Below are 14,329 nucleotides of genomic sequence, written 5' to 3'. Positions count from 1 at the left end.
AGCCTCGGCTCTCTGTTGTCAGTGTGCAGCCTGCTTCAGATCCTCTGTCGTCCACTCTCTCTGCCCATCCCCTGCTCTCTCTCTCTCATTAAATAAACTTTAAAAAAAATAACAAGAATTACCATTTGCGATTATTCTGCTGGAATTATAAATATATGTTTAGACAACAATAACAATGAGTTGGTTGATATTTATTTGTTTGTTTATTTTAATGTTTGTTTATTTGAGAGAGAGACCAGCCTGTGAGCAGAGGGGTAGAGAGCAAAGAAGGAGTATGGGGGTGGGGGAAATCCCAAGCTGGAACTCATTTGAGTGAAAACCAAGAGTCCAGTGCCTAACCAACTAAGCCACCCAGGCACCCCTGAATTGATTTGTTTTTAAACTAACTTAATCTCTTAAGAAACCTTTTAGTCTGTATCTATATATGATATTTATTAGAGAAGAAGTCTTCTATTTGAACATAAGAATAATGTCCAATTTCTTGTTGGGAACTTAGCATCGTTAAAGGTAAAATATATCTGTATAGCCTTCAATAAGGATCACTTAAATTATAACACATCCCTATACCAGAATTCTTAGCATCTGTTAAAAATAATGATGTCTATTTTGGTATTAAGAGAGTTATTATGTGTGTTTAGGTAAACATAGAATTCCAAAATTAAACAACGTGTGTGTATGTGTATAATATTTCAATTTTCTTATTAAAAATGCACATACATAGAATTTAAGATACAAAACAGATGAACAGAAAGGAAGGGAAGCAAAAATAATATAAAAACAAGGAGGGGGACAAAACACAAGAGACTCTGAAATACAGAGAACAAACAGGGTTGCTGGAGGGGTTGTGGGTGGGGGATGGGCTAAATGGGTGAGGGGCCTTACGGAGGACGCTGAGGACGCTGCTTGGGACGAGCACTGGGTGTTATACATAGGGGATGAATCACTAGAATCTACTCCTGAAATCATTATTGTACTATATGCAACTAACTTGGATGTAAATTTAAAAATAATTAAATTTTTTAAATGCACATACATAAATATGTTCATTTTAAAAAGGTCTGGAAGGCTATACAATGAATTCTTAGCCATAATTTTATCTGAAGGTGAAATTACAGATGATTCCATATTATTTATACCACTTAGTATTTCCTGAGAATGTCTCATAACAACATTTATTACTTTTATAAATAGGAAAATAGGAAAAAAGGAGGTTTTGTAAAAAATGAGGTAATTAAAGTAACAAGTTGATTAAAACGATAATTAAAAATTATTAAATGGAACTTTTGTGTTTAAAAACCGGTTCTAAATTTAAAAGCCACAAAAGAGCTACATAAAGGCAGAAGGAAGACTGATGGGCCTGGGGACCGTTGGTCCTTTACTAAGAAAGTAAATTTATTAATACTGCTTTGATGGGTTATATCACATAATTTGGCAAAGTATACCTAATCTTTTTTTTCTTATAAAGTATCTTAAAAATATTTCACTTTAGAAACCAAAATAATTAGAATCCAAGTATGATCAGTGAAGAAAAACATCTTTATGACTTAAAACCAGACAAATTGTACATTTTAAACTTCTGTTTGGACTCCAGATATTACTTCAACTCTCTCAGGCAATTAACGGCTGCCTTGTGTTCATGGTTACCCAGCGGCCGCAATCGTGCAGTCCGCAGACCTGTAGTGTTTACAGAGCTGTGCCGTCGAATGTGTAAAGAAGTAAGGCAAGAAAATAAACTATTTTTCAGGACTGTCTGAGTGCCATTAAAAGCACAAAGGATTCTTTAATCATGTGCCCTGTCAGTAAACTGTTCAAGCATATCCATTCAATATATGTTTTTGTTTGTGAATTATATACATAATTACATAGATGGTTTTTATTATTTTTGTTCATAAGTTATATATAAACGTATACTATTGTGTCATTATACTCTAAGACAAGGCCAATAGAAGCTAGCTAAAATAACATTTAAATTTTTAAAACTGTATTAATCATCTATCATTGATGTGGATGTAAATGAATGAATTTGGATATAACTATATTTTAAATAGTCTTGATAATTTTGAATTTAGGGGCAAACTTTGTCAGATATAAGTAGGTTGTGATTTATGTATTTAATCTTTTTGGCATTAAAATGGAGCTGTTGAAGGGCTCATACCAAAAAAAGTAGAAGATGAGTTAGCCCTGCCATTTCCTTCTTGCTTGCATGTGCTTGGAGTATTAGTATTAGCTTCCTTGCCTAGAGGTCTTTGAATCTTTGGTTTTGGGTTTTTTGTTGTTTTTTTTTTTTTTTTTTTTTTNACTGAGGGCTCGAACTCACAGCCCTGAGACCAAGAGCTGAATGCTCCACCAGCTGAGCCAGCCAAGTGCTCCAAGTATTTGTAATCTTTCCAAGTCAGGTTGACAGTCAGTTAGTGAAAACTACGTAACATAACCTGTAAGTTCACTTAGCCAGACACATATGAATTGCAAAACCTTGTAATGTGGTGAAACTCGTAGCGGGAGGGAACATGACAGTTGTTAACTCCCCCTGTACTTTGTGGTGCTTTTCTCTCCTTAGGCTAGCTTCTTTAGCCTCAGGGGAGCCACTGATAATCCAAATACGAAATATTATTATAACTTTATATACTATATAAATATATAAGCTGTATTTTTTGGACAAAATAATATAAATAGAAGTTCTAGTATTTTCTGTGCACTTTCCAGTGGGCCATTTTGTGCAGTCACTAAGTTGTGCACGTAGACCACTTTGGGACACAGTTCCACAACTAAGTTTCTTACAACTTGTTTTCCTTATTAACATTATTATAACATTATTGTTATTATTATAACATTCACTTCTTATTGAGATCATCAAATATCTCCATGCTGCTAAAATTCATGTACTTTTTTTTTTTCAGTTCATTTTTACTTGACCATTCGTCATCTTTAGTTCAGTTTATCGTTTCCTGGTTTTCCTTCTGCTGCAAGTGGCTCAACTATTGACCCATTTAGTTGCTCATTCAGAATCCACAGATCATTCCTAAAGTATTTTTCTACTTTTCTAACTGCCTCCTGACTTCACAGTTCAGTCACCAAGACTTGTTAATCCTAAATTCTTTTTATTGCTTTTCTACCATTACTGAGGCATCTCCTTGAAGCCATCAGGTCTTTCAGTTCTGCAGACCCCTTTGGGTCTTTTCATAACCTCATTTCTCCACTCTGCAGCTGGGATATTCTGAAAACACAAATCTGATCCTTTTACTCTCTCACTTAAGTATCTTTAATAGCTTCCCATCACAATGGAAAGAGACCGAAAAGATCCAAGTGCTTACCGACTCAGCTTCATCCTCAGCTTTCTGTCTCCTCTTCTCCCTGGTTCTCTGTACCCTTGACACCCTCATATTCTCTCTGACCGTTTATAATTTGCTGAGCATGTCCCCCCTGACACACACACTCCCCAGCTACCGACATGCTGTTCCTTCTGATTAGGAATGGTTTTTTCCCTTTCCTGTTTATTAGCCTTTTCTCATCCTTTATAATTTACCACAAATGTCATTTTTTCGCGGAGTTCCAGGTTTGGAATCCCTGTTGTACAATGTCCTTATCCTCTGTATTTTCCTTATAACTTTCTTACGCCTGTGAATAAATTGTCTAACTTAGCACTATATCCCCAGTATCTAGCACATAATAAAGGCTCATTAAATATTTGAGTAAGTGAATATTGTACCAGTATCTGTTTCTTCATCCATAGACTACTTTGTGAGGATAATATCCTTGACTGTTTTGGTCTACATTATTTTTCCAGTATGTAACACACACACACACGCACATTTATGCACAAATATTTATTGACTTAATATGGTAAGTTTTGTCATTATTTGTTTGATGCCTTTCCTTCCCTTAGACCATAAAGTGATGGTGTCTGTCTTGTACACCTATCCCCAGTGCTTTAAAAAGTGCCTGACATTAAATGGAGTATTTGATAATGGTTTTTATTTTTAAACTTAATCTGACTATGGCCACCTTTTATTTTTATTTTTTAAATTGTTCTTATTGTTTGTTTATTTTTGAGAGAGAGATTGCGAGAGCACAGCAGGGGATGGTCAGAGAGAGATGGGGAGACAGAGGATCTGAAGCAGGCTCCGCACTGATAGCAGAGAGCCTGATGTGGGGCTGGAACTTACGAACTGAACTGTGAGATCATGACCGAAGCCAAAGTCAGACACTTAACCAACTGAGCCACCTAGACACCTAGACACCTCTTGGCTACCTTTTAATATATACATACAACCCATTCATATTTATGATAACTGCTAATATGTTGGAATTTTTTTCTGATACCTTATTTTGTGTTGCCTGTGTCCTTGCTTTTTTTCCCATTTCTGTTTTACATTGAGAACATTTTCTCCCATTATTTTCTCTTTAAAAGTTAGAAAGTTAGGGGCGCCTGGGTGGCTTAGTTGGTTAAGCGTCCAACTTTCGCTTAGGTCATGATCTCGCGGTTCTGGGGTTCGAGCCCCGCGTCGGGCTCTGTGCTGACTGCCAGCTCAGAGCCTGGAGCCTGTTTCAGAGTCTGTGTCTCCCTCTCNTCCCCTAGAAATAAATAAAAAATATTAAAAATAAAATAAAATAAAAGTTAGAAAGTTAAATATCTTTTTGTTTTTCTATTACTGCACTTAAATTTTTAATGCAAATATTTACTTTTACATATATATATGTGTATATATATATATATATTTTTTTTTACCAATATCTTATAACAAGACAGGAACCTCAGAAAGATTTTACTTTTTTCTGCTCCCTTCCTGCTGTCTTCTTTATGAGAAGATTTGAGATCTTTTTTGAACAGCAGTTCAATTATTATTTATAATAATCAGAACTTAGGTTTCAGTATTTTTTTAACTTGTCCCTGCTTCTTTTATCTCATTTCCTACTGGGTCATCTCTTTATTTACTTTGATGATATTATATTTTGAGGGGAAAATAGCTTCACTAAGAATTCTTTTAGCTAAGATTTGGGAATGATATACTTTCTACACTGTTACATATCAGAAAACATATTTCTTATGCCCTTCTGTGTGATTAGTTTGGGTATGAATCCTGTTTCCTGGTCATTGTCCCTCAGAATTTCTTTTTGTTTTTAATGTTTTTTTATTTGTTTTTGAGAGCAAGTGAGAGAGAGAGAATGAGAGAAGGAAACCCAAGTAGTCTCTGTGCTGTCAGCACAGATCCCAACACGGGGCCCACACAGGACTCAGTCTCAAAAACTGTGAGATCATGACCTGAGTCAAAATCAAGAGTCGGAGGCATACCGACTGAGCCACCCAAGTGTACCCCCTCAGAATTTTTTTTAAGTTTATTTATTTATTTGGGGGGGCATAGCAGGAAGGGCAAGGGGAGAGAGCAAGAGAGAGAGAGAGAGAGAGAGAGAGAGAGAGAATATCCCAAGTAGGTTCCACGCTGTCAGTGTGGAGCCCATCGTGGGGCTTGAACTCACGAACCATGAAATCATGACCTGAGTTGAAACCAAGAGTTGGACACTTAACCAAGTGAGCCACCCAGGTGCCCCAACCGCTCAGAATTTCAAAGATTTTACTTCATTGTTTCTAATGAGATGTTTGATTCATTAAAGCATTTTAGGATTTTGTTCTTACTGTTACAAAATGTCCCTATTATATGTCTAGTTTTATCCGTCCATTCATCCTGGCTCTTTTCTTCAACTGTGAGACTGTCAGAAATTGATTTCCATTATTTCTTGAAGAGTTTCTCTTCTGCACTTTTTCTATTCTTCTCTCTAGACTTCTCTTAACTGTATTGGGGAACTTTTGGATTTATCCTCAATGTCTGTTGTTATTTTGGGGGTGGGAGGGGTCTTTTTTTTTTTCGCCACATTCTCAGTCTTCTAATTGATCACTCTTTAGCTATGTTTATTCTACTGTTTGACACCATCTGTACTTTCTTGTTTCAGTGTTCAAAATTTTAATTTCCAGGATCCATAGTTGTCTTTTGCTGAATACAGTATACTCTCAAATCTCTGAGATAGACTTTTTTTTATAGTCTTTTTCTGTATTTGCTGCCATGGCTACAGGGTTAGTTCTTCTGATGTTGATTCTTGTTGTATCTTCTCAATGGTATGGGGTGTTGCAGATCCAGTGAGACAGAGTTCCCGCAAGCCTGCCTGTGACTACAGCATCTGCTTCTAGCAATTGTAGGGAGGGGTAGCACATGCTGCAAGGTGGGCTGTACCAGAAATAGCTGTTCTGAGCTTGGAAGTGTCTCTTTCCTTTTGGGCATCTAAGCATCCTCCCTCATTGCTCAGAGGTGCAGTTCTTTGTTGATAAGGAGCAGTGGGGGTGGGGTGGGGGAAATATCCAGCTGTTCCTCCTGCAGAGCTTAGCCAGTGTTCCTAATGCTCGCTTCAGGGCCCTTCTTTGGCTCTGGATCCAGTGGCTCCTCTGCCCTTGGGATTATTTTGAGAACATTTCTTAGTTTGTGTAACCACTCTTTTGCGGGGGCGAGGGACATATTGCCATGGTTTTTCCTTTCATCCATTTGTGTCTCTTTTCCCTGTTCAGGAATTTTGCAAAATTCCTGACCCCTTGAGAGTACTCCTCTGTTAATGCCATATAGAGTTTTATTTAAAAATTATGTTACTGGACACCTCGGTGGCTCAGTCAGTTAAGCATCTGACTCTTGGTTTCAGCTCAGGTTGTGATCTCACAGTTCATAAATTTGAGCCCAACATTGGGCTCTGCACTGAAAGTGCAAAGACTGCTTGGGATTTTTGCTCCTGTGTGTGTTCTCTCTCTCTCTTTTTCTCTCTCTCTCTCTCTCTCAGAAAATAAACATTAAATTTTTTTTCCAAAATGATGATACTTACAGGGATTTGAAGTGGAAACGCTGGCATTCAGGTGCATTGTCAGAACACTGTGTTGATCCAGACTTTTAATCAAGAATTTTGCATATCCTTGTTTAAATGTATGCTCAATGATAAAATATATTCAGAGGGGAAAAAAAAGACATATCTTAGACTGTGACACAAATACGGGTATGTCCTAAAACAAATTTTATAAAAATTTTGAGCATAGTTATATATTTTAGTGAATTCATACATTCCTCTTTATCTGTGAAATCATAGAACCAGTGTTTTCTGTTATGTGTTATCTTTGTAGTATATAAAGAAAAGCTAACTTCAGTGTTTTTTTCTATTAGGTTACCACTGATTCAGTCATTCTAAAAGTTCTGCGGTCCAACATTCAGCATGTGCTGGTCTATGAGAACCTTAAGCTCCAGGAAAAAGCACTGGCTTGTATTCCAGTCCAAGAACTAAAAAGGAGATCTCAAGAAAAATTATCTAGAGCTAGAAAATTGGATAAAGGTAGTGGCTTTATATAACTGTTCATTGCTAAATGTACATCATTGATAACTAGAAATACTGAAATATGATGCCTTTTGCTGTGTACACCATAACATTCTAACTTCTTTCTATGTTGATGTTTAAGAAGTTAAAACAGTAGTAAAACTTACTGCACATACCTCATGGACACATCTATTAACACTTTTTTTTTTAACCTCAAGTATGTATTTGCAGTTTAATCACTGGTATATGAATTTTTCTAGGTATAGTAGAACTTTAGTCTGTGGAACAGATGATAGCAGTATTAGTGAATTTTAATGTGAATCACACAGAAAACACATTCAGGATTAATCTATATGATCAGATCATTGACTCTCTTTGATTAATAAAGAAATGGTATTTACTGGTTGAGAGTATGGATCTTGAAGCCGACTGCCCTGGAAGAGATTCAGCTCTGTCACAATATGCATCGCTGAGCCACTCATTCAATCTCTAGGCCTCAATTTCTTCACTTGAAAGTAGAGTGAATTTTAAAAATAAATGAATGAGATGGAACATGTAAATGGCTCAGAATGGTACCTACCACACTCACCAGCCAATAATTATTTGTGTGTTATCATTAATGGTTTTAGGATTTTTGTTATTAAATGTTTCCAACATCAGCATTTTTACTTTGGATTTTTATGTAATTAGCTTTTATCTAAGTCATTTCTTAATACTGTTTCTAGGGGATTGTGTAAATTTTTTGTTTAGTGTCAGTAAGCAGTTTTAGCTAATCTAAGTCCACCTTCAAAAACAGTATTCTTCATGTATAGTACAGATACCTTTTAAAAGAATTGTCCCAGTTCTTCCCCCCCATCCTTATGACATTGCTCTCTTGTACTACAGTCACCCAACAATACATTGCTGCTGCTATTAGACAAGTTACTTTTTAGGCCACAGATAAGAGCAACACAAGATTCTCTTTTACCTTCATGTATTACTTTTCTGACACTTCCTTTCTGTTGATCAGAGTTTCTGAACTGTACCTTTTTCCTTCTTCCTGCAGAACTTCTTTTCATATTTCTTTCAGGACAGCTCTGTTAGAGGTGAATTCCCTCACTTTTTCATTGCCCGAGGAAGCCTTTATTTCTTCTTCCCTCTTGAAGGATAGTAACACTGGGATATAGAATTGTAGGTTGGTGAGGCTTTTCTTTCAACAACACTTCATTCATTCCAGTCTTCTTGCCTGCATTGTTGGTGACCAGAGAGGGGTCCGTTGTGACTCCATCCTTGTTCCTGGACAGTTAAGGTCCCCCCACACCTGCCAGATCACTTCTCATTCCTAGCTTTATTCAAGACTTTCTCTTTGCCTTTGGTTTTCTGCACTTTCACCAGGACAGGACTAAGTACAGCTTCTTGTTTGGTGTTTCTTGAGCTTCCTAGATCTGTGGTTTGGAATCTCATTAATTTTGGAAAATTCTTGGTCATTATCGCTTCAGATAGTTATTTTGTTTCTCCCTCTTCCTTGTGGTATTCTAAAATGAAAGTATTCTGCTTTACCTTCATCTGTCTCTTCCTCAGTTTCCTGGAGTTCTTAGTGCTCTGGTCCATTTTGAGATTCTCCTGTAGTTCTTGGGTGTCCTGTGCCCATTTTCTTCTTTTTTTTTTTCCTTTTTTCTTTTTTTGCCTTTATTCATTTTTTCCTCTTTATTTTTAGTTTGGGAAGCTTCTGTTACCCTGTCTGCAAGCTCACTGTCCTTTATGCCTGGTCTACTCATGAGCCCCTGAAAGGCATTCTTAAGTGTTCATTCCCTGTAGATTTTTTTCAAAGTTTCTAAACAGCAACAAAAAAATCCATTTACATTATTCTTACATATCTACTTTTTTCATGAGACCTAATATATTCATCATATTTTAAATGTGTTGTCTGTTAATTCCGGAATCTGTGCCCTATCTGAGTAGATACTTGCTTTATCTCTCCAGACTGTTTTTCCTTGCCTTCTGGCACACCTTCTGTTTTTTGTTGGAAGTTGGATGTGACGTATTGGGTCATAGGAGCTGAGGTGAATCAACCTTTCATGTGAGGTTTCATGTCCATTCAGTGAGGAGTTGGGAAAGGGGTAATGTTTCCTGTCCGTGTCAGAGCTTCAGATTTCCTCTGGTGTTCTCACATCTCCCCTCTGGGCTTCGTGCTCTGCTGAGAACTTCTTAGGGTCTGTATCGTTCAGTGTAAGCCCTTGTCCTTACGCTGGAACCTTGTTGGTGTAGTGCACGGGGAGGAAGAACCCTCTGTCAATTTATCATTAAATCTCAGTTAGGTTTTAGTGGGCTTGTGTCCTCAGCCCTGTGACCTTCCCAAGTCTTCTTAACTTTCCCCTCATAGGCGAGATGAGATGGCTAGGGCCAGGGCACTCCCCTTTCCCCACTTCAGAAAAGGCTCTGGTAAAATCTTTTCCCCTGAAGAATAGGCCTTAATTGTAGAGAATAATCTGGGCATAATTTAAAACAAATCTTTTTAATGTTTTTTTTATTTCTGAGAGAGAGAGAGAGAGACAGTATGAGCAGGGGAGGGTCAGAGAGAGAGGGAGACACAGAATCTGAAGCTGGCTCCAGGCTCTGAGCTGGCTGTCAGCACAGACCCCGACATAGGGCTCAAACTCATGAACCGTGAGATCATGACTTGAGCCGAATTTGGACGGTTAACCGACTGAGCCACCCAGGTGCCCCCATACTTTATAATTCTTAATCTTCTCCTCTCCTTCCCAGAGCCATGAAGGGACTTTTTTTTTTTTTTTTTTGAGAGCGCACACACATGTGCAAGCAGGGAAGGGGTGGAGAGGGAGAGGGAGAGAATCCCAAGCAGGTTCCACGCTGCACCATCAGTGCAGAGCCCAACATGGGGCTTGATGTCACAACTGTGAGCTCATGACTTAAGCTGAAATCAAGAGTCAGTTGCTTAACCGACTGAGCCACCCAGATGCCCCTCTTTTTTGGTTCTTTACCAAGAAAACCTGATGGGATTCTTGGAGAGAAAACCCTCCTAAGATTGTGTTTCTTACTCAAGCTAGTCCATATTCAGCCTCCAGCAGTTTGTCAAGATTATCATTTAAGTGTTTCTACCAATTTATGACTCCTATGGCTTATTTTCCATATAGCAGATGCTGGTTGTGATGCTCTGTATTTGTCTGTTTCTCCAGATTTCAGGGTGACAGTTTGCCTGGTGAACTCTTTTGAGCTCAAGAAAAGTCAGTGATTTTGGTTTATTCAGTTTTTTATTGTTGTAGCAATGAGAATGACAACTCTAAGCTCTTTACATCTGAGAGCTAAAACCAGAAGTCTCTCAGAGGGATTAACTGTGTGTCTCTTTTCCTTTTTAAATCACTTAATCACTTCTTACATATATCATGTAGATACTTTGCTGCCCATTGTATTTTGGTAGTTTTGGCTTTATTGTAATATTACACTGTGTTATTTCCTTGTATTTGATGACCTGTCTGTGCCTTAGTCTAAATTTAGCAACATTGTTTTAAGACCTTGAGACAGTTCCTCATCTTAGAATAATAGGTTTTTACTATTTAGGAAATAAGAATGCTTGTTAATATGTGATCACAAAGACCCTGTCCACTGTGCTCCTTAAGGTGATACCTGACACAAATGCCTAGCTAATGGGTACCAGCTGAAGCATGTTTTGTGTGTGTCACTGGGCTAAGCCCCATGGTGGGGAGACAGCAGTGTCCCTGCTGATGTTTGCCTAGCATTTTTTCCCTCTACTTATAAAGGTAATATATAGCTTTTTTTTTTTTTTAAGAAGATTTGGAAAATAGGAGTAAGATATGGCATCTAAAGCTTCATTTCATCAGAATATGACCTCTAAGACTTGTCTATATATCCTTTCACACTTAAATAAATCAAAAAAGTAAAAGTCCTGTTCCTTAGTTACTAATGTACTAATGAGTACATGAACACATATTAAGTGCTCGTTAACCACAAGTGATTTGTGGCAGCCCTGTTGGACAATGGATATGAATTATTTGCATGATTGCTGAAAGTTCTGTTGGGTGGTGCTGTTCTACAAAAACAGTAGGCTACTGGAAGAGTAAGAGTAATAATAAATGGGAGAATCAAATATATAATTAAATAAGTGGTATAATAGGCATAATGAATGTATCATTTCAGGTTAAGGTGGATTGTTAGTTGACCCCAGTGGCTTAAGATTTATTTTCTCATGTAAGAAATTATTGAGGTAGGCAGTCTAATGCTACTGGTAAGCTCTGAGACACTATCAGAGCCTAGGTTCCTTTGGCATACATGGTTTCCACTGTGTAAGTTAGGCCTCCTAGTCCAAGGTGACTGCTAAAGCTCCAGCCATTGTATCTGCAGACCCTGCATCAGGAAGAAGAAAAGGAGACAAGACCACAGGTACCTATAAGCTGAGCCTGTTTTCTTGAAGCAGCCTTCCTTGGAATTGCACACAAAGCTTTGTCGTTTGGCCTCACTTAGCTGCCAGGGTGGCTGGGACCTGTAGTCTTTATAGCTAATGTGTTGCCATCCTTAGTAAGTTAGAATTCTGTAAATAAAGTATTGGCACATGGATATTGTACGGCAACGAGCCCCTTTGGCACTGAAATGATGACAAAGCTTCCTTTGTCCAGGTTGGCAATTTCCTTTCATTGTGTGTTGTTGGTTTTTGTTTTCTATTTTCCATTTCCTCCTCAAATTAAATCTTCTGGGTTTCTGAACTAGAAAAAATGTTCTGATTTGAAGCAGAAGTGAGAACCTTGGAACCCTGACCACTGCGATACCTTTAGAGATAGTTGATCAGAGAAGTGTGGTTTCATAGCTCTGGCTTGGAAGGCTGAAGAGGTGTCATGATTGAGTGTTCCAAATACAGATGAAACACCTTTTTCGAAGAGGAAGAACCCTACCATTTTAAAAAGTGAAACAAAATATATGTTGCCCTACTAAATACAATATGAAGATGTGGGAGGAAAAATGTTGAATATTAAGGGGTGTCCATATCTAAGGATGAGGCTACCTGGACTCCTGTTTTACTGGTTCCCTTTTTTTTTTTTTAATGTTTATTTTTTTCAGTGTTCATTTAATGTTTTTGAGAGAGAGAGTATGAGCGGCCGAGGGGCCGAGAGAGAGAGAGAGAGAGAGAGAGAGAATCTGAAGCAGGCTCCAGGCTCTGAGCTGTCAGCACAGAGCCTGACGCGGGGTTCAAACCCACAAACCATGAGATCATGACCTGAGCTGAAGTGGACACTCAGTTGACTGAGCCACCCAGGCGCCCCAACTGGTTCTCTTCTTATTCCCTCTTTTTTACAGTAATGTCTGTGGTTTTCGTAGGATGGAGTTAAGACCTAAAGTTGTTCATTTTATTTTTGTCACTGAGAAGTTACCAGAGATCTATTTGTATGGTATTTTTGAAGATGCTAAATTTAAATCTAAAGTCTTTTTTTGTTTTAAGTTTATTTATTTATTTGAGAGAGAAAGAGAGGGCACACAGGGGAGGGCAGAGAGAGGGGGAGAGAGAGAATCCCAAGCAAACTCCATGCTGTCAGTACAGAGCTCAGTGCAGGGCTAAGTCTTACAAACCATGAGATGACCTGAGCCAAAATCAGGAGTTACAGACTTAACCAACTGAGCCACCCAGGCACCCTATTGACGTCTTTTATAATTTTAAAATGTACTCTGCACACATTAATGTATTCTCCCAGAATTTAGCACCTACCCTCCCCCCACACACACACCCCAAAAGAGAATTTAGCAGCTAAGTCAGACCGTCCTTTAGGCCCCATAAGTCTGCGCTTTCTGAGCTCTTATCCTCTACAGACAGGATTCCACTTGCATAATTAAGGATATTGCTTGATCAAGGAGCACTGACCCTTAAGTGTGCCTCACCCTCTGGGTGCTCGTTCTCCTTCTGCCTGGGAGGCTGCTGATGTTCCCTGGAGTACCTAGAATGCAGAAGTACAAGTATTCTGTCTTCCTTCCCTTTCTTTTCCCATTTTGATAATGACTCTTTGGTAAACGTATTAGTTCTAAGTAATATTATGAGGCTTGTTTGTTTAGTCCTTCCATCATTCATTCAGATAATTACTAAATGACAAGCACAGTTCAAGATGTTGGGGATACAGCAGTGAACAGAGCAAAGTCTCTGCTGTCACTGGGTGAGACAGACTAAAAAAACCCCAAATACTCAAATACAGCATGTAGTGATAAGTGCTGGGAAGACAAATAAGTCAGGATAACGGAATAGAGAGTGACTCGGAAGGATCCTGTTTGGTATAGGGTTGTCAGGAAAGCAGGGATTTCCACTCCAGTTAGGGGCAGCCTACAACACAAAGGTTCCCCAAGGTCCGAGTGAGCTTGGCCTGTTTAAAGGATGGCAGGGAGGACATGACATCTGTCGCAGAATGAACAAGACAGAGGTCAGAGAAGTATAGGATATAGCCTATTTCCTGTGTCTGCTGTAACCAGTTGTCACAAAGTTGGTGACCTAAAACAACAGAAATGTATTCGCTTGCAGCTGGAAGCCAGAAGTCCATAATCAGTATCACTGGGTTGAAATCAAGGTGTCAGCAGGGCCTCATTATCTCTTTCTGTTCCACTATCACATGGCCTTCTATGTATGTGTAAAATCTCCCTTTGCTTCCCTCTTATAGGGATACAGTATGCATTTAGGGCCCACCCAGATAATCCAGTATAATCCCGTATCTCCATATCCTTAACTTAATCATATCTTCAAAGACTTAAAAAACACTTTTTTTAATGTTTATTTTTGAGAGAGATGGAGCATAAGCAGCAGAGCGGGAAGGGTAGAGAGAGGGAGACACAGAATCTAAAGCAGGTTCTAGGCTCTGAGCTGCCAGCACAGAGCCTGATGTGGGGCTCAACCTCACAAACTGTGAGATCATGACAAGCCAAAGTCAGTCATTTAACCAATTGAGCCACTCAAGCACACACACCCCCATTTTTTTGGCTACGTTTGGTAATAGTTATAGACTCT

General features: G+C 38.5%; 1 protein-coding gene across 2 annotated transcripts in view; it reads left to right on the top strand.

Moving 5' to 3' along the window:
* The window catches only part of NGLY1 (N-glycanase 1), a 57,207-nt gene that overhangs the window by 18,945 nt on the left and 23,933 nt on the right, over window positions 1-14,329 (top strand). For both annotated transcript variants that reach the window (XM_077760726.1, XM_077760727.1), the window contains exon 4: window positions 7,191-7,356. In XM_077760726.1, the coding sequence (XP_077616852.1) occupies window positions 7,191-7,356 (166 nt within the window). The remainder of the gene's footprint in view (window positions 1-7,190; window positions 7,357-14,329) is intronic.

This window comes from Crocuta crocuta, unplaced genomic scaffold (assembly GCF_008692635.1).
Source record: "Crocuta crocuta isolate KB4526 unplaced genomic scaffold, BGI_CrCroc_1.0 scaffold253, whole genome shotgun sequence".
Classification (NCBI taxonomy): domain Eukaryota; kingdom Metazoa; phylum Chordata; class Mammalia; order Carnivora; family Hyaenidae; genus Crocuta; species Crocuta crocuta.
This window is presented reverse-complemented; position numbering and strand designations above follow the sequence as displayed.